Source organism: Condylura cristata, unplaced genomic scaffold (assembly GCF_000260355.1).
Source record: "Condylura cristata isolate star-nosed mole 26May11 unplaced genomic scaffold, ConCri1.0 scaffold00015, whole genome shotgun sequence".
Classification (NCBI taxonomy): Eukaryota; Metazoa; Chordata; class Mammalia; order Eulipotyphla; family Talpidae; genus Condylura; species Condylura cristata.
The window spans coordinates 48,790,957-48,812,209 of record NW_004567116.1 but is presented as its reverse complement, the minus strand read 5'-3'; the positions used below and the strand labels follow the sequence as shown (position 1 = coordinate 48,812,209).

At 36.9% G+C, this 21,253-nt stretch overlaps 1 protein-coding gene across 2 annotated transcripts in view; it reads right to left on the bottom strand.

Annotated features, from left to right (window-relative positions):
• CCDC81 (coiled-coil domain containing 81) overlaps nt 1-21,253 on the bottom strand; it is a 39,443-nt gene that overhangs the window by 17,872 nt on the left and 318 nt on the right. Inside the window, exons 2-10 of one of the 2 annotated variants that reach the window (XM_004683271.1) lie at nt 18,609-18,670; nt 17,838-17,991; nt 16,699-16,955; nt 13,776-13,855; nt 12,846-12,964; nt 11,020-11,134; nt 8,131-8,224; nt 7,292-7,438; nt 6,533-6,637 (exon numbers count right to left, since the gene is read on the bottom strand). In XM_004683271.1, coding sequence (XP_004683328.1) covers nt 6,533-6,637; nt 7,292-7,438; nt 8,131-8,224; nt 11,020-11,134; nt 12,846-12,964; nt 13,776-13,855; nt 16,699-16,955; nt 17,838-17,991; nt 18,609-18,670 — 1,133 coding nt within the window. The remainder of the gene's footprint in view (nt 1-6,532; nt 6,638-7,291; nt 7,439-8,130; nt 8,225-11,019; nt 11,135-12,845; nt 12,965-13,775; nt 13,856-16,698; nt 16,956-17,837; nt 17,992-18,608; nt 18,671-21,253) is intronic. The other variant, XM_004683272.1, reaches the window with a different exon arrangement.

Below are 21,253 nucleotides of genomic sequence, written 5' to 3'. Positions count from 1 at the left end.
TGGGAGGTCATAAGAGGTTTTACACAGGAAATCAATATACTGTCATCAATAATTTTAAGATTCTTTTACTGCTATGTAAAGAATGCACTGTAGAAAAGCTAGTACAGGGAAGCAGTGAGCCTAACTAGGCAGGTATTGCAGAAGCTGGGTTTTATAATGTGGCTGAACTACACTAATAGCACTGCAAATGAATAGATGCGACGACTATTGCATAAATTTTGAAGGAAAAGTAACTGGTGGTTGTCTGTAAGTGAAAAATGAGGAGAAATTTGAGGTCTCTCCTCTGTGTGGGATTCATGCAACTGCCTGCTTAGTGATGCCACTTAGTGAAATCATAAGGTCAAGGGAAGAACAGAATGAGGCAGTTAATAGTTATGTTTTGCATTAATTTGAAAGAAAAACTGCACTTCTATGTTTATTGCAGCACTATTTACAATAGCTAAGATATGGAAATACTCTAAATTCCCCCAAAACAGGTGAATGGATCAAGAAGGTGTGGTAGATATACACAATGGAATGCTATTCAGCAATCAGAAAGATAAATTCATGTCATTCACAGCAACATGGCTGAAAGGGATTGTGCTCAGTGTAGTAAGTCAGAAGGAAAAAGGAAAAATATTAGATGGTTTCACTTGTAGGAGAAATTTAGGGGACCCAAACAAGGGATCAAGAAAATAAAAAGACAAAAACTAGCAAGAGGGCCTTCCCTCTTGCACAACGGGTTGAAGAACAACACAATGAAGTGATCCTCAGCCTCTGCAGCACGAATTTGATTCACAGCTGGCAGGGGGGGTGACCCACCCTCTTGTCCCCTCAGCAGTGTCTTTCAGTCAATCTGCCTGTTCTACTCCCCACAGTCTCTGGTGAATCCTCTCACCCCCCAAACCTCTGGCCTGTACTTCAATTCTTGTATGCATAAATAAATAAATCTTTAAAAAAAGAAAACGATAAATCAGGGGAGGGGAAAATAGAGGGATTAAAACAGGATCAGGAAGAACACAAGATACTATGCTGATGGTTCATGGGTAACTTGATGGTAGAAATTCTACAGGAACTATACCTGGAGGAGAAATTAAACATTGTACAAAAATGATGTAAAATATATACATATAAATAAATCTTTTGTAAATTTGTTTCGGTCTTTAGAAAAAAAGCATTCTATAAGTATATCAAAGAGGAGATTCAAAGTGATAAGTAATAAATAGCTTAAACTTAAGAGAAAAATGAGATAATGCCAAAATTTCAAAAGTACAGTAAGTTATCACCATCTTTCCCTACTGACCTTGCTGGAAATTTCTTTACCTTACTCTCATATAACAGGAAGTCTTTCCAGATCTCTTGGTATGGGCCAGCTAATGCATGCTGTCTGACAAGGTCCGAGATTGTGGGGGCACATTCCTAAAAAGTTAGGGGGCCCCAAAGCTGCTGTTTGTTGGGGCTGGTCCCTAGCAATCTCTCGTTAAATGACCTTCCTCTTTGCTCACATAGTGCCCTGTTCACAGATTTACCATAGTTCATATACCATATTCATGTCCCTTTAAATCTATTTACCCCACTAGCATGAGGTTTCTTTAGATGAGGAACTCTTGTTCTCCTGAGCACATAGGTTCAATGAATGTTTGATGATGAACAAAGAAAATACATTTTAACTAGTTCTATGTCCAGAGTATCAGATTACCTAGATGATGGTATGAACAGAAAAATATTTAGGCCAAAATAAAAGAAGCACATAATAACTAAACATGATAACTCAGTTACAGAACAGGTACTTACCTCCTGAATCTGGGTTTCTCAAATTTTACACACCTACAAATCACCCAACAATCACATTCATATTAAGACCCCTAGTCAAAAGATCTGGGCTAGGACCCTAGATTCTGAATTTCCAGCAGGCTCCTGGTGATGCTTTTTCTATATGTAGAGAGGTTGTTCCTGGGACAGGACTTAATTACACTGCCTTCCCACCACCTGTACCAGGTCCTGACTGTGAATTTCTGAACGTGAATGGTTTGAAGGCCAATTCTAGGCAACTCCTACCCTAAAAGGAAACTTCAGTTTTGCATAGGTCACTGTTCACTTGTTACCCTTTCAAGATGGTGGATCAGATTCAAAGATAGCAGCAGGGTAAAGGTGCCAGAATTACCTCCTCCATAGTCTCACAGCTTAGTTGCAGCAATAAAAAAAATTCAATAATGCCTGGAGGAAAAATAATGACTAGAGTACACACTGGCAGCAGAGTCCAGTGGATGGGAACCCCAGAAAGCAGAACAGCAGGCTCCAGCAAGAGCAGAGATACAGCAGAACCCCAGTAGTGGCAATGTTAGGGCCTAGTCTCCACTAGTGATATCTCTTGGAGCAGCAAGTCAGAGGAAACTACACAGAAATATAGTCCTGTAACTAAAAGTGGGGCTTCAGCAGCCTTTGGGACAGTGCAGACTTCAGCAGAAGTGACACTGAGATTCATGCTTCATCAAAAATAAATTGGTGCAAAGAGGAGCATGGAGTTGTCATCTACAGCAAGGGACTCTAGAGTCAGGGTTGTCAGCTCAGTCAGAGGCCTTGGGGAGAGCAGAGTGGAGGCTGTGTGGAGGTACACATCGAATAAGGAAAAGCCTTGTGGAGATTAGGTACTCCATACAGTCAAGGTTCCCAGCAAAGATAAGTGCAGAACAAGCACTCTGTTCTGCACTGTCCCTTCATCACCCTCTAGGACTGGTACTTATAATGGGAGGTATACCTAGAGCACTGCCAAGTCTTTTATTTAAAACACTGGAAAGGAGGAATATTGATGGTGCCACAAATATTCCAACTCTTTTATGTCTAGGTCCCTCCCCAACCTTGGTATCTAAATAACAGAGAAACATATGTAAGAAAGTAAAGGTCAAAAAAAAAAATCAAACAGTAGGTGTATATAATGGAATACTATTCAGCAATCAAAAAGATAAACTCTTGCCATTTGCAGCAACATGGATGGAGCTGGAAGGGATTATGCTCAGAGAATTAAGTCAGAAAGAAAGAAAAATATTGGATGGTTTCATTTATAGGAGGAAGATAGGGAAACCAAATAAGTGATGAGGAAAAAAAAGAAGACAAAACTAGTAGGCAACTATAAATTGGAAACATTCAGCAGGGGAGGGGAAAGGGAAGGGGTTAAGACAGAGAAGGGAAGAAAACAAGAGACTATGGTGATGGTTCATAGGTAATTTAGTGTCAGGAATTTTATGGGGACTACATTTGAGAGGAGAAATCAAACATTGTACAAAAAATGAACAATGATGTGTTTTTTATATATATGTGTGTGTGTATGTGTATATATATATAAGTATATATATATATATATATATATATATATATATATATACTTAAAATGTAAAGCAGTGTTTTGAACAGTAATTTCTCAATAAACATTAATTATTATGCTCTATGGGGGGGGGATCAAACAAAAATAAAGTACCACTGTAAGGAAAGTGAAGTTGTTCAACCTTTTAAGTTACTGCTGCAGACATTAAAATAATAATGAGACACTTCAAATGGCAAATTGGGCAGACAAGAATCATATCATAACATGAAAACTAAAGAGTATGACATCACAAGGTAATCAGATCTGTTTTAAGCAGACAAAATAGGATTAAGCATGTTCAAACCATTTCAGAACTGAAAAATTCAGTTCTGACAGACTCAAACAAGTTTGAAACCTAAAAACCCAGTTCAAATTCTGCTCAAACATGTTTCTAAACTGAATACCTGCCTAAAATGGGTAAAAGCATTTCAGAATGGTTTTAGCCAGACAAAACTGTATTTAACATGTTCATACCCAATCCAAACCAGATGAAACCAATATGGGCATGCTCAAACTGGCTGTACTGTGCAAAAGTGATCCAAATTGGTTTCTAAATTGAAGATAACTGGCTACAATCATGTAAAAGTGAATCAGAACAATCAGCACCAGAAGAAAAGATTTACCATGGGTAAGCCTGTTCAAACAAAACATAACTGGTATTGACATGTTCGAGTTGGTTTGTACTGGATAGAACAGATTCAAATCAATTTTTCAACTGGATAAAAACATTTTACAGGGTAAAAGTGACTCAGACAGGTTTTAATCAGAAAAACAGATTTAAGAAGTTCAAGTTAGATTCACTAAGAAAAAAAAGGGAGAATATTCCAATAAATCAAATTAGAAAGGAAGAGAATTTGTAACAGCCATCTCAAATAAAATCAAGAAACTACTTTGAACAACTTTATTCAAATAAAGTGGAAAAATGGAATAGTCAGATAGTCAACATACAACCTATCCAGAATGAATCAGGAAAAAAAACTAGAAAACTTGAATAGACCAGATAGGCTAAGCAAGGAATTTGAAACAGTAATCAAAATATCTTTCAAAAAAGAAAAGCCCAGGACCAAAATGGTTTCATTAGTGAGTACTAACAAACTAATACCTAATTTTTCTCCAACACTTTCAAAAATTAAGAAGAAATGCTCCCAAGCACATTTTATAAGACCAACGTTATTCTGATACCACAGGGAAACAAGAATACCACAAAAAAAGAAGAAGAAGAAGAAAATAACAGGCTAGTATCTCTGATTAATGTAGACACAAAATTCTCAATTAAAATCTTAGCTTTTCAAATTCAACAATATATTAAATGACTCATACATTTAAGAATCATAACTCCAAGTGCAATTTATTCCAGGGATATAAAGGTGATTCAAACTATGTAAATCAATCCTATAATTCAGCTTATTAACAAAAAGGAAAACAAAAGTCATATCAACAGCAGCAGAAAAGGCATTTGACAAAATTCAGTACCCATAAATGATTAAAAACTCTTAGCAAACAGGCTCAAAGAAGCATACCCCAACATAATAAAGGTCATATGCCATTCCCCAAACTAATAAGCTCAGGGATTTAAAACTGAAGTTTTCCTCTAAGATCGGGTTCATGACAGGATGTCCTTTCTCACCACTACTATGAAACATAGTATAGGAAGTTCTAGCATTAGCAATTTAGTCTAGAGAAAGTTATGCAAGGAATTTCAACTAAAAAGAAGTAAAAGTATCACTATTTGCAGGTGGCATGATAATATACATAGAAAACCCTAAGATGTCAATGAAAACTATCAGAAACAAAAAATTAGTGCAGTGAAATGGAAAGAAAAAATTCCTTTGCATTCCTATATGCAAATAATGAGCTAGGAGAGAGAGATATCAAGGAGGGAAAAATCCCACAGAAACATCAAAAAGTATTAAACTTAGCAATAAGCCAAAAAGAAAAAATATATATATGGAAAAATCTGGTCAATTAAGCCAAGACATTTTTAAAAGAAATAAGACAAGAAAATAGAAAGATATTTCCTGTTCATGAATTGGAAGAATATTAAAAATGACCATCTTACTCAGCAATACATAGTTTATGCAATCTCTATCAAAGTTTCAGTATTATTCTTCAAAGAAATAGCAAGTACAGAACCACAAAAGACCCTAAATAGCCAAAACAATCTTTAACAAGGAAAAGAATAAGAGTATAACACTCCCAGACTTTAAATTATTCTACACAGCTATAGTAATAAAAATAGTATGTTATTGAAATAAAAGGGTACATCAGTTAATGAATAGAATAGAATAGAATAGAATAGAATAGAATAGAATAGAATAGAATAGAATAGAATAGAATAGAATAGAATAGAATAGAACAGAATAAAATAGGAGACCCTAAAAATAAATCCACACTTATATGGACAGAAGCGAAGAGTATGTAGAGAGAAAGGAAATTCTCTTTGAGAAATGATATCAGAATATCAGGTAGTCACATTGCAATACACACACACACACATATATGTATACATATATATACATATATACACATATATATATTAAAACTGTACCACTATCTCACTTCACATACAAAAATTAAGTCAAAATGCATTAAAGAACCTGAATATACAAAAATTAAGTCAAAATGCATTAAAGAACCTGAATATACAATACCTGAAAAAATAAAATACATAGAAGAAAACAAAGGCAAACACTCCACAACACTGACTTTAGTGATATCACCAGTAACTTGACTCCAACAACAAAATAAACAAAAGCAAAAATAAACAATTGGGACTATGTGAAACAAAAATGTTTCTTCACATTAAGTAAACTATCATTAAACTGAAAATACATCCTGCCAAAAGGGAGAAATCTTTGTACATCATGAATCTGACAATGGGTAATAGCCAACAAGTACAAAGAACTCATCCAACTAACAAAAACAACAAATATCCCAATCAAAAATTGGGCTCAAGAGCTCTCAACCAATGTTACCAATATATTATATATATATAATAAATATATACCAGTGCACATATATATACTATATATACCCATACATACATATACATGTATGTATATATGTGCGTGTGTGTGCACATACATGTGTGTGTATATAATCACTCAGAAATAAAAGCACAACCTGTAATGCAAAAAGCAAATACAAATACAGATGCGGTAGCTACTAGCAGTAAAAAATTTGCAGACTTACATAAAACTCAGGTTTCTCATTCTTGTGGATTCTCATAGCTTCAGCAACTCCGAGATTATAGGCAGCATTTTTTTTATTCTGTTTTCTAACAGCCAGATTTTTCATCTTTGCAAAATGAAAAACACACATACTCAAATTGAGTCTGTAAATATTACTTATATTACATTAAAATAATCCTTCCAAATATAAACCTGCCTTTTGGAGGAAATAGTACTTTCTGATGTCTTTACAATTTATAAGTGGGTTGAGGGATTTATTGTATTTCCTAGTTTTGGGCTTTAAGCACCAGAACCTCCATGGAGATCATACAAAGAATATAATTTACATAAATAGTTTTAACTCTGATATTTTAGATGTAGGGAATGACAGTGGGGTCAATTATTGGAGCACATAGAAATCTGGATAGAGCAAATGCAAATGTGTCATTCTGTCTTCATTTGCTTGAAATAATTCATGAATTTTAAGGGAAAGGACTTGATCAGGATTATATTTTATCCAAAATAAAAAATAAAGCCATATCAATCCATTAATTCCACCTGTAAGACTATTCCATATGGGAAGAACATCCATTACTTAAGCAACATTCAGCTGCATTATATTCATACCAGTGTTAGTAGTAAAATACTTGGATAAAATATAAGTTTTAGTTCAGTATAGAAACATGGTTGCATAAATTACTGAACAGATACATATAGAAAGTCTAAATTGCATTTTATGATTATGTTCTATTGTCCCACTCTAAATTGAGGTGTTAAATACCTGCTGTTTAAAGATAGCCTCTTGGTCCTTCCATATTTGATACTGCTGTATAATCTGCTCATCCTCTATCTCTCTCCTCCTCCTCTCCTCGCTGTAGTACAATGGGGAATTCCGCTGTGCTCGTTGCAAACACAGATAACACAGTTCCTAACACAAAGTTTTAGGAAAAATTAATTTTTACCTTTTACTGTTTTTGTGCCTTCCCATTCCCATTACAAGTACTTCAAAGACTGGGTATATCAAGAAGCATACTTAAAAAGGATACATTATCTACCCTCCCTGGTGGCGCAGCGGCTTAGAACACAGCACTCAGAAGCTAACGTCACTTCAGCATGAGTTCAATTCCTGCCCACGCGGGAGATGACCCACATGGCGCGGCAGACCTCTCCTGACCCGCCCTGCTCTCCTTAGCAGTGTTCTTCATCAGTTGGCCTGTTCTGTCCCCCACTCTGTCTCTGGAGAATCCTCTCACTGCCCCTGCACCTCTAACCTGTATGCCAGTTCTGTATGCATAAATAAAATCAATCTTTTTTTTTAAAGGCTACAACATCAACAATTAGCAAAATGAGATTTGCAGAGAGAGTTCCTATAATATTCAAAAGGATGTACTAAACAGAGTCTTTATAACAACTGACAAAGATTTCCCAATCTTATTCTTAACTAGGAGATCTTGCTAGCTCTACTAGTTCTTGACTGAATTACAGTTCAATTTGGGGTCCTGAGTACTTTAATTATTCCCATAGATTATAATAAAAAAAAGTGATTTCCATAATTATGTTTGAGAAATAAAAGTCAAGGAAAGATTCTAGTTGAATTTTGTTTATCTGAAGACACTGTACCTGTCCAGCTTTGTTATGGTCACGGCAACCAGGGTCTGGAGAACTCTGAGGCTTCATTTCATTGTCATTTTTTGGGCCAATTGAAGGTGATACACTATAAAAATATTAATTAATGTTTAACACAGTCTAATCTCTACAACAATGGTAATTTAGAGGCAAGTATAAACATGAAGGAAACATCTCAGTTATTTTCTGCAGAACATCTGTGTGTACAGAGGTTAAGAACTTATGCTTTGCTTCAGATAAATCTGGGTTTAATTCCAGTTTTTTGTTTATAGGCTGACTGGATTAGACAACCTGAGTAATCTTGCAAAGACTCAGTTATCAACCCTGTGAAATGGGGATAAAGTTTCTTCATTCTACAAAAATGTACTGAATGCTAACTGTGTGCATTGTTCTAGACATGGACAGTGCAGTGAGGAACAAAATAGAAACACACAAATGAAATTCCTATCCTTGTGGAATTATCATTCTGATGGGGACAACCAATAAAACAAGCTAGTGAAGGTATAGTTGCATGGTGATGACAAGAACCATGCATTGCTGGGGGGGGGGGGTGAAGGATTAGACCATAAAAGGAGTGACCAGGGAAATTCTCAACATAAGAAGGTGACCTTTGATTAAATACCTGAAGAAAGTTATAACAATGCTAATATCTGATGGAAAAGGCTTTCTAGGTAGCATGAATGAGCACAAATCCTTAATGGGAGTGTCAGAAGAGGGGGAGAGTTGCCTATATTCAGCATGACTACCTGGAGATGAATTAATAAGGAAAACTAGGAGAGAAATCAGTGACCTGGCAAGCTTTGCAGACTGTGGTAACGATTTTGGTTAGAACCTGGTAGGAACTGGGAACCAGTAGAGGATACAATGTCCACCTTTAACATTTGTAGAGAAGAGAGCAGGCCCTCTGTTACTAAGAAATATAATTTGATACAACATTCCTGAAAATAATTGGTAATGTGTATCAAAGGTATGAAAAATGGGCATTACTTATATAATTGAAATTTTACTTAAAAGTGTTTGTCCCTTGGAATATTCATGTAGGTGCAAAGAAGTATGTGTAATAAGATTTATCGTATTACTTATAAAATAAACTTGATACAAATGTACAGTAGGAAATTGGTTAAATAAATGGTTTAATCAGTGAGGTAATTTGCAATCACTTGTTAATATTTTGGAATATTTTAAGCCACAGAGAGATTTTCACCACTTATTGTCTGTTAAGTATAACAAAGGTTCATATGCTATGGTAATTAAGATGTGTTTATGGTTGAAGTATAAATATAAATATGTGTTTGTAAATGCTAGGAAAGCTTCCCTAATAATCCCTAGCAATTAATTACAGCCTCCTCTTTGTGGCCGCTGTATTTTTGTTTTATCTTGTGCATTATTTCTTCAGCATCAGCCCAGTGGTTTCAAATTAAGAAAATATAGTATGTTAACACAAAATTTCCTCTTTCAAGTGAGATTGAGTGATTTTTTTATATCTCTTGCTGTTCTCATTTTTTTTCTTCAAAATTTCTGTAAAAACATATATTACCTTTGTAATAAGTACACACTCACACAAAACACGTTTTTCATCAACTTCTTAGGAAACTAATAATCCTTAGCAAGTACTTCATCCTCTTTGCAGACACTGTATTTTCTTTTATGTCTTTCTCATGTGCATTTTTTTTTAGTGTCTCCCTCCCTAAAAGACTAAGCCTTATGAAAGAAAGTTTACATGTCATATATATATATATATATATATATATATATAAAGATTTTATTTATTTGTGCATACAGAACTGGGCTACAGGCCAGAGGTGCAGGGGTGGTGAGAGAACTCACCAGAGTCAGAATGGGGAGCAGAACAGGCAGATTGATAAAGTACACTGCTAAGGGGAGCAGCAGGCGGGCCAGAAGAGGTCTGCCACACTACGTGAGTCACCCTCCTGGCCGGGATCGAACTCATGCTGCAGTGGCTTCGGAGAGCTTCATAATGCAGTGTTTTAACCCATTGTGCCACCAGGGAGGGCCCATGCCATTTATATATCTTGTAGCTCTGTTAATGTCAGCGTCTAGCATAGTGGCTGGCACACAGTGGTGTTCAAACATTTGTTAGGCTAAACTAAATTCCAAAGTACTAACCATTTAATTCTTAATTATCTTTTAAAACAGTGGGAAGATCCAAAACACACATTTTGGATAGTAAGTGACTCTAGCAACCCACTGAGTATCTAAATTGTACACAAGACTTTATGCATAATATATTAATAAACTGCAGATTGACGGTGCATGCAAAGTGTGTAGTATAAGTTCAATAAGTACTAGAAGTTTGTTGACTCATATGATGTCTTAGCAAGAAAAATGTGATGTCCTAAGGGAAAGTGGAAAGGGAAAAAATAGAAATCTTGATACATAACAAAAAGACTTAGCTATTATAAATTGTGATTCATTGATTCACTGAAGGAATGTTTGAAAAGCCCACCATGTTAAGCAAAACTGCTTTCTTATTTTTTGAAAGGCAAAATTTTTCTCTTTTCCTATTTTTTAAGTATTTTTACTCTAAATATCAAACTGTGTCACATGATAATATTCTAAACTCTGATAAAACAATGGACATTTCGCTAACTCCACATGGAAAGTTAGATGTTTCCTCTCTGCTTTGTTTCCACTCTATCATGGCATTTATCCTAGCAAACTTCAATTTATTGTTCTGTTTGCTTGGATTTTCCACTAGATTGTGTTCCCTGCTCATCTCTATTATTCCTATCATCTGACACATAAAACCTAGTCGAAGATACTGGATGAAGGGATGAATGAGCACATTCATGTCTGTGCTTTCAAGATATGACTCAAAAATATGTTTAGAAATGTACAATAGGAAAAATGCCAAAGCCTTACCACTCTGGGTTCATTAACTTCTCACTCTGCTTCGCCTTGTCCTGAGAGTTTTCACCTGCTACTCTGGCAGGAGAGAAGACTGATCTATCTCTGGGTTTCTGGGGTGAAAAGATCTCTGTAGAATAAATGAAAATGAGTTTCTTTTCAACTCTAAATGGGTGCTTTGTACTTAACAAATTTTGGACACTCAATTTTCCCAAGGAAAGTTTTCACATAAGATACACATTTTTATCTTGTTGCCCATTGCCCTAATATGGTTAAAAAAAATAAATAAATAACTATTACTATACAACTTACCACACACTCTTCAGAAAGTACAAAGTAGTAAGACTTTGTACCAAAAGATCTTTCAATAAATAGAATTGGGAGGGGGAAAAAAGATATACATAAAGCTTAAGAGCTCTCCTTTTGGGGGGTCTTACTATGTGTCAAAAGTGCTGAGTGCTTTTCATAAATCTCAACTCAAGAATGATGTGAAATGTCTAAATCCCAAATTAACAGTGTGATAGTTCAGGATCTGACATATTCCAAGAAGCCATTTTAGGATCCAGTGATGAGAGTATACAGTGTTTAAGGAGAAACTGAAACATTAAAATGGTTGTCAGAGATGAGCACGATTGAGACTGTAAGAAAGAAGAGCATTCACGGTGAGAGAAACAGTGAAGAAAACCAAAACGACTCAGAAGGATAAAGCATCTAAAAGAAAATGAGTAGAAAATTTTTGCTAAAAGAAGGAATTGTAGGAAACAATGACAGATGAGGCTAAAGAAATAAAAACATGTGAATACTAGGCTACAGTTCATGTGTGATCTTGTATATCTACTTAAAGCAAAACAAACATACACAAGTCAATTTTTACCCACTGATACTTTTCATGTTTTGCTTTGATGTCAATTAGTTGCCAACATTTAACCATCATATTTTTTATAAGTCAGGATTTTGGTTTCTCTTGAAAAATCAGAAAACATGATATCATTTCATCTGTATTTCCACAAATAAATCTGCTAAACTAAAAGTCCTTGTGGGTAGTCTAGAAAACCCTGGGGATCCCTAGGGCACTTTCAATATCAAAATGTTTTTGAAGCCACAGGACTTTCTTCATACACTTCAACCAGAACATATTTCAGCAGATTAAATGAAGAAAAGATATGGTAACCCAACTACTTCGATTAAGTCAGATCAAAAATGTAAATGACCACTTACTTTTCATAAAAACTATTATGTATGCTAACATGCCTCTCTATTATATTACATCCACTCTGCTTAATGCATTTATGTTGTCTGCCTGGATCCAGTAGCCTTAGTTTTGACACCTTTCAGCAGTGATCCAGCAAAAAGATCATGATCTAAGTGCCTGAATGTTACAAACATAATTGCAGGAATAGCAGGTGTTTCTTCTTTTTTTTTTTTAATATAAAATGTATTTATTACTGTTAATTTTTTTATTACAAAGTTTATTTTTACATCATTTTGCACATTTTTTTTCCATCTCGATTGTAATCCCCGCGGGTTTCCCATCACCAAATCACCCGTGTGCCACCACCTTAGTCCCGTGCATTTCTCTCCCTTCCCCCCCACCCCGTTTTTGATCCCATTCCCCACTCTACCCCCACAGAATGTCTCTGGTATATGGTTGTTCATTATTTTTGTTATTTTTTTTTTCTCGCCTGGTCCATTATACTCAATAGCAGGTGTTTCTTAACAGGATACGGTGATTATTCATGACCTTAACTTCATTTACTTTGGACATAGGAGTTGCTAAGTAATATGGTTAGACTCATAAGCAGTGAAGACTGACAGAGTATACCTAGAAACCATCAGCCTACCTCTGATGCCACCTTTGTTTGACTTGTCATTTAACTTGGACTTTCTTTGTCTGTTCTTTTCACCTTCTTCTATAATGGTCTCCATAGGGGGCTTGTTCTCCATCTCCTTGAATTCAATCCTAGGAACAAATAGAGATGTTTGTCCACTACATTGGGCTTGAATAGGTGATTATAAACTTTCAATTTTTCTAAGTAATCTACCCACTCACTGATGATGAAATAGGCCCACTTCTCTCAAAGGGGCAAGTGTTTTCATTTACTGACTAAAAATCAGAAACTCATTCTCTTTGAGGCTAATTCTGGGACCCAACCAAGACTGTCCTCTGCTATGCTAAAGTCTCAAAGGGAGTTCATAGAGAGAAATTGCTCTGGAGGCATGGGTGTAAGTTTCTGGTTTCGGTTGAATTTGTCTGTCCTTTCTAGTTCTGTAACCAAATGCCACAGGGGTAATACAATAAAAAGTGGTCATTAGATAGTTTGAAGACCAGGAGCCATAGCTGGATAGACAGAGTAAGTGCAGAAATAATTTAGACAGGAGAAAGCAGCTAGTTCAGAGGAAGTTATATAAAGCAGAAGAAAGCCCGGAATTTTATTAATGTTACCAGGACAAAGTTGATAGGAAGTAATGTTAGAATGTGTTAAAATTTTCAAGGCACTAAAAGGAATATCTTCAATTCCTTTTGATTTTCACTGGAAATAAAACCTATCTCCTGACTTTTAGTCCAGAAATTTTAGTTTACCATCATGTTGAGCCCTACTGCACTCACTGTCTCTCTGTGTGTCTCTCTCTCACACAGAGGCTTATGCACAGGCGCACCACACCACACATGCACATGAATGTCTAAAAAGGTTGAGGTGCACTACACAATTAGACCAACAGCCCAGTCAGAATTGCTGGTGCTGGAAGCTCCTGTGGAGCAAAGCACAGACCTTGGAAATGCCAGCGCACTACTGGGACGCCTTCTGATGTCCTCCTCATTAGACAACACCGAGTCCACAGTGCCCGGCCTCTGCAGGCAGAGAGAGAAGGGTTAAACTGGATGTGGTCCAGGACATCAACTACTTGAAGTACTGGCTGTCTTAAAGGCAAGCTACCACCATACTCTCATCATTTTTGTTTAAAATTGGTGTTTAAAGTCCAGAGCTTAAAATTCAATGAATAAAAAGAAACACATGTCGGCCCTCCCTGGTGGCGCAGGGTTAAAGCACAGCACTGAGAAGCTAAAGCCACTTCTGCATGAGTTCGATCCCTGCCTGCCCTGGAGGTGACCACATGTCGTGGCAGACCCCTCTCCTGAGGGAGCCTGCTGCTCCCCTCAGCAGTGTACTTCTTTGATCTGCCTGTTCTGCTCTCCGCTCTGTCTCTGGTGAATCTTCTCACCTTCCACATCTCTGGCTTGTACCCCAGTTCTGTATGAATAAGTAAATAAATCTTAAAAAAAAAAAAACACATGTCTTTTGCAGCAACATGGATGGAGCCAGAAAAGATCATGCTTAGTGAAATAAGCCAGAAAGAAAAGGAAAAATACCGATGGCTTCACTCATAGCAGGAGTATCATGGAACAGGCGAGAAAATAATGATAATGATGAACAGCTATATACCAGAGACATTTTGTGGGGGTGGAGTGGGGAATGGGATCAAAACAGTGGGGGAAGGAAAAAGCACTGGACTGTGGTGATGGCAAAAGGGTGATTTGGTGATGGGAAGCCCAAGGGGATTGCAAATGAGATGGGAAAATGCACAAAATTATATAAAATAAACTAATATAATCGTTTTTTAAAATTCAATGAATAATGTCCTGATTTAAAAATAGTCACCCTGGTAGTCACCAAGCAATTCCATCAATGCTGCTGTTGCTCAAACCATTTCCTCCTTGGAAATTGCCTTCAGAGTTCATGACCTCCTGTAAGCATCTTTAAGAGTGACTTCTTGATGACTACCAAGAAAATTAACAAAGTGGCCAATTCCACTCTTGACCCAAATAGAATATAGAATTGGACAGTTAAGAGAAGGGCTCTGGAGTCCTGTGGAATTTTGTTCAATGCCCCATAATGCTAATAGTTATGTAGCCTTAGACCCTAGGTACATGAAGTAATAATAGGATCCAATTTAGGGGTTTTTATGAGGTACTTTTTATAAGTGGCCAGAACATCATAAGCACTCAACAAATGAGCCACTACTGTAATTATCATAACAGCACATAATAATCACATTTTTATATACTAATATAGATACATAAAATTATTATTTGGGGATTAAAATATGTCTTACAGAAAGATTCAAAAGGAATTCCCAAAAGACGTTTTAAAGATATTTTGAGCAAAACAGCAGCACTAAAATAAACACACACCTTCCCAGGAGGACCGTTCCAGGGACAACACTCAAGTACTAACACCGGGGTATTCGGGGCAGAAACAATCATTCCTACTACTTTGCAGCAGTTCCCCAAATGTGTTTTATAGACACTAATGCTGTGGGATTAACCTAAACTTCCATGATTATGTAGAGTCATGTAGTTGAAGAGGTTTTTTGGAGTCAGACTTATCTGGTCCTTTGAACAGGCCTGTGTGCTTGGTGCCTTTGTGTCTGCAGCATCGTGATACATGCAGCAGCTCTCTAGTTTGGTCTTTGGGGTGAGGCCAATTGGGGAAAAATCACTACAGTTTACATTTGCACAACTCCATCTCCTAAGCCCCTACCCCAGAACTGAAAGCAGATTTTAGTGTAGAACCAGACTGTATTTAAAATCTTTGCATGCATTGAACTTCATTGTCTTTTCTTGTAAAGTAAGGCTTTGTTCTATAGGACACAGAATGATATAATACTCCCTGATTATCTAGTTATTTTATAGAACAGCTTTGTAAGTTTTTTGAAGTGCCTAATTAAGACACATTATGAGATTCAGTTGTTCTTGTGGGTTGACCATTGCATTGCTTCCTTACACTCTGCTCTAGCCAACTTAGCATGAAGGTCACACCAGCTGCAAGGGTCACCCATCAACAATAATAGGTTTCTATGAAATTTCTTCTCCAACATGACAAATTAAAAACTAAAGATACAGTTCCTTGACTTGGATTAGGGTTTTTTTTAAAAAAAGAAAAGATTCATTTGTTTATATATACAAACGCTGGGGTATGGTCCAGAGTTGAAGGGGTTGAGTGGATTCTCCAGAGACCAAGTGGGGAGAAGAACAGATTGACTGATATACACTGCTGAGGGGAGCAGTGGGAGAGACAGGAGAGGTCTGCTGTGCCATCTGGGTCATTTTCCTGGCCAGGGACAGAACTCATGCTGCAGTGGCTGTAGATAGTTTCATAGTGTGAAGACTTAACCCCTTGCGCCAACTGATCAGGGAGGCCCCTGAATTAGGTTTTATTGTTGAATTATGTTTATTGTTGAATTATGTTTTATTGTGGGACTTTCATTTTTATTAAAAAAAGAAATTATAAACATCAAAAAAAAATTGAAAATCTAGGCTTGAATTCCATTCTGCCACTTACTACCACTCATTTGTAAAAGCAGGGTTATAGTAATACTGGTTTTATAATGCTTTGGAATTCAAATAAAGTAATACATATAGAAGAAATTTAAACTCTAAAGTATTATAAAACATTCAGAATGAAATTTTATTACTATTATATTTTTTTCAGTTGGCATTTATTAAAAACTTAAAAGACACTTGTCCTTTTAACCTTTTTTGTCAGAGCTAATAATCTACAAGCAAGCATTTCTTTGCACTTGGAATAACTGCCATTTAAAATATGTCAACCTGAATTTCCCTTAATGATAATACATTTACAAGATGATTCAAAGCTAAAATTGAGAGGGGGGTAAAGGAAAACGTTAATTTACATTTGTTAGGACATTCACCAAAGCCCCACTTCCATCCATTGTACAAAGGAAGTCCTTAAAAAATCTCATCTTCACTTTGTCATCTTTGATCACAAGGACCCCAATTCCTTTGAATACAAATTCCACATGTTGTTTGATGGAAATGGATCGTGATAAAAAAAGCAATGTCTCCTTCACACATCCTTCCACTGTATCCCTGTTAAATGGACCCTCCAGGGATATCATGACATAATTCAATGGAACAACTGGGATATCGCCTATAGGAGAAAAAGACAGTTGGGGTTGGGAAAAGAAAGTGGACATATCAAACACACAAAGAATTATCTGGTCTCGCTTCATACTCAAAAGTAGAATTAACCATGTGAAGCTGTTAATTGTACCCAATGAAAAATTATCCCAATAGACAACTATCACAATTAGTTATTAATAGGTATTAATCAGAACAATTTTCTCTAAAAGTGTCATGCTCTTTGTTTAAAATTAGAGCAATTAGCTTCCTAAACAATATGGCTCACAAGCTTTTGATATTCTCTTAGAGACAAAATAATAACTAACTGCTCTTCTTCATCAGTGGGTTTTCTGATGTGTTCAGTCCCTTATCTTTCAGGACATGGTGCAGCAAGATTAGACTATTCCTCCAGTCATCATATTATTATTAAATGATCATAACTGTCTACAAATGAGTATAAGTTTTTATGGACTTATTAGCCTAACTTTTAAAATTTTTACTATTCACATTAGGTAACAGAAACACAGTTTGTAATCTTTTCCATAGTTAATACTGACTGTAATTTTCTCAGCCAGAGACTCCAATTACTTGCTCTTGTTTATAACCACTTTTAGTTTCATAAGGGTCTGATATAAGAATAAAACATTTACAACTCTATAATGTAGAATTCACATAAATTAGCATCAGGGCTTCTCACACCTGTTAATTACTGATGTTTAAAATGACCCACAGGAAGTCTGGTTGCTATTTTCCTGCTATGGCCTCTCTTCCAGCCAAAGGTACTCTGTGGAAAATGAGCCCCTCAAATCAGAAGACAGTAAAGTAGCTACTAGCCAAATTTTGCCCATTCACTTTCATTCCCATACCAGTTAAACTTGTAGAAAAAGGCATAAATATTTAAAATATTTACCAGGAATAAATACTTTGTTCTGTTTGAGTCTGTGCTTCTGTATTAACTTCTCTGACAAGATGAACATGGGTCTCTGAATTAAAATAAGCTTGTTCCCTACCTCAAGCTTTTGTCTCATCAAAGTAAAAGTTCCAAATCCTGGAATCTGAACCCCCTGCAGAAAGAAATGGGGGTGGGGGAGAGAACAACAAACATGATTCATTGAAGGGGTTAAAAAAAAAAGCTTTAGTACTGTTATCCAAAAATGTGATGAGAATTAAGCTTAGGTCTTAAAAACTCAGTGATCTCTATCATCCCTAACAGATATAACATTTTCACATAAATTTAATATACGGTGTATCAATCCACATACTGATTCATCCTAACAGCAGATTCCCTATCTTTGTATATCACTTAAAGGGTAGGAAGACTAAAAAAAGGTGTGGATGTCATAGCTGCTTTTCATTTTCATCTGAGATCACTCTTATAAATTGTGTGATGCTTTAAATTATAGGCCAGCAGAGGTGGTACACCTAATGGAGCAACTCCGCTTTCTCATTTCCCCTTCTAGCTTTTACAATTCCCTTAAAGTCAGGTCCATGACCCAGGCACATATTACAATATGAGGATCTTTGCTGAAGGGTAGATGCAAATGCTTTGGTTCTCAAACTGAGACTCTGTCTCCCTGGAAATATACACAAAGGCCGAAAAATGCAAATGCAAGGGGAAGGGAGGTAGAACTGAGGAAAGATCCTTCAGACTCCTGCACTGGCACTGAAATTGAAATCCTACCTTGTGTAGGGACAGCTGCCGTTGCACAAATTCTGCCACAAGTCCCCAGATAGTCGAGACATCTGAAGTTCAAAGGAAACCAAAAGTAATTTATGTTCATGCTCATATGATATAACCAGTGCTAATAAGTAAAAATGTAACTACAACATGCACAATCAGTACTCAGCAATAAATAAAATAAATAAATTCTTGCCATTTGTGACATAATGGATGGAAATGGACAGGATAACGCTGAGCAAAGTAAGTCAAGAGAGAGACAAATAGCAGAGGGCTTTTTTTATATGTGGAATATAGAGAAACAAGCTAAAGGGTCATTCAAAATCAAAATAACAAACCCAAAAAACTTTAACATTAAGGTTCACATAGGGGGAGGAGATTGTATGAAGCAAAGTGTGGAGGACTTTTAATACTTTGTGGTAAATACAGTGACCATATAAAAATTAATAATAAAGACTGACCCCCAATTAATTTAGAATTAACAAAGTAAGACCATTCCAAGAGTACTTCTTTCTGGTAATTAAGAGCTTACCTGTTTTAAATTCCAAAAATATGGCTGAGAGAGGGCCCTCCCTGGTGGCGCAGTGGGTTAAAGCACAGCACTAAGAAGCTAAAAGCCACTTCAGCATGAGTTCGATCCCTGCCTGGGAGGTGACCCACATGGCACGGCAGACCTCTCCTGACCTGCCCGCTGCTCCCCTCAGCAGTGTACTTCGTGGATCTGCCTGTTCGTGGATCCACTCTGTCTCTGGTGAATCCTCTCACCGCCCCTCCACCTCTCTAGCCTGTACACAATTCTGTATGCATAAATAAATAAATCTTTAAAAATATATATGGCTATGAGAGAGAAAGGGATCGGAGGGAGGGAGGAACAGGGGACTGAGGTGATGATGCACAGGCGGCTGCAGCTCGCGTCAGTGCTGGGCTTTAACCCACTGCACCACCAGGGAGAGCAAAGGGCTTTATTTTGAATTGCTGCATAGACTTGGCGCTATCTGCTTGGAAGCATAATGTTACTGTGTGATATGAAAATATACTCTAGGTACAACTAATATTTAAAAATACAGAAAATTATGTGTGCTGATTTCTCCACTCCAAACTTAATCATGTACTAAAGATACTTTCCAAAGAGGAACTCTTTGCAAATCAAAAGAGTTTTGATTCTCAAAGTTAAAGCTCAAGAACAGTGATATTTATCAGGTTGTTATTTCAGGACAGACATATAAATGGTGTCTAAAAACACTTCTTTTCCCATTTTGAGAGTTGTTTGGTTGACTGGTATAATTTTTCCCCCCCTAAACCACTACCTAATGCAAGAAAATTGCAGCCTTTTTATTTCAGTGTGTTTGGTTATAAATATTTTATGACCATACCACGGAAAGAGGAGAGCTTAGAAGTAGCAGTTACTCTCATGGACATGTGAAGTCAGATGAAGATGTGACATGACAAGGAGGGGGCACCCAGAACCCCTAAACCTGCCCACTCTATATAGGTTCCACCATCTACCACATCAAGACAAACATATTCTAATGGGTAAGACCTTAGTAGAAAGGAACTTTAATACAATTAGTGTGCAATACAGAAAATATAGTTTCTAAACTAAGCACCTGAAGTTACCCATCCCTAGGTGGGCAAATGTCCAGCCAAACAGGGTCGGCCCAAAGCAAGGACCAAAAGCCCACCACACGTGCAAAGCACCCTCTGGCAGGGATCCATAGAAAAGGGTCAGAAAGAGACAAGTCTGGTAGTAAAGGAGCAAAATCAAAATCAACATAAAAGCTGCCATTGTTAACCTCCATATGGGTCTCTCGCCCACATCTGTTTCAACCAGTCCAGGACCAAAAACCAAGTGCAGCTTCTTCCCGTGTCTCTGCTCCATGTACCTCCTCCAGGTCTTTTTCTTGCTCTCCACCCTTCCTCCTTCCTTTTCCATTCTCCCCTCCAGCTACTTCTCCCTACAGCCCCACCCTCCCAGTACAGGCAAGAAACCTGGAAGCTCCCCTTTTCCTGGGCACCACCCTGTGAGCTCATGCTCACACACTACAGTGAGATAATGTGCCCTCTGAGTAATGTGCTGTAAACAGGTGTTTTCTCTATTCTGTCCCATCCTGCAAGTACTCACCACTCCTCTCTACCCCCACTGCAAAAGTATTTTATTGTGAACTGCTAAGAACTAAGAAACTCTTTCAGCCAATCCCAACTGTAAACTGAATTACAATTTCCAACATGACAAAAAAAAGTCTGAATTTACTAATATTTCAGAACCTCAGTATCCCGATTTACATGGAAAACTTTCCAAGAGTGTCTACCCTTATTATTATTTTTTTAATCCCCTAAAATCATTTCATTAAGGACTAAGGAACAGCCCTAAGTTACAGTGACTTGATGGTAATAATAATTTCCATTTCTGGAGCACCATGCCTCCCAAGAGCTCATGGCTTGCAGATCTCAATGTCACCTTGGGCTGGCTCTTTAGAAGTTATGCTTTTTAAGCAAGCCTCATAAGTTTTCTTTTAGAAGGTTTCAGTTCCTCTTCTACACACTTGCCCAGTTCTTTTAATGATCATCTCACTTTCTTAACACAAAACCCAAGATGTTAGGGTAGAAAAAGTAGCCATGTCTTTTGCCTGACCTCTGAGGAGTCCTTC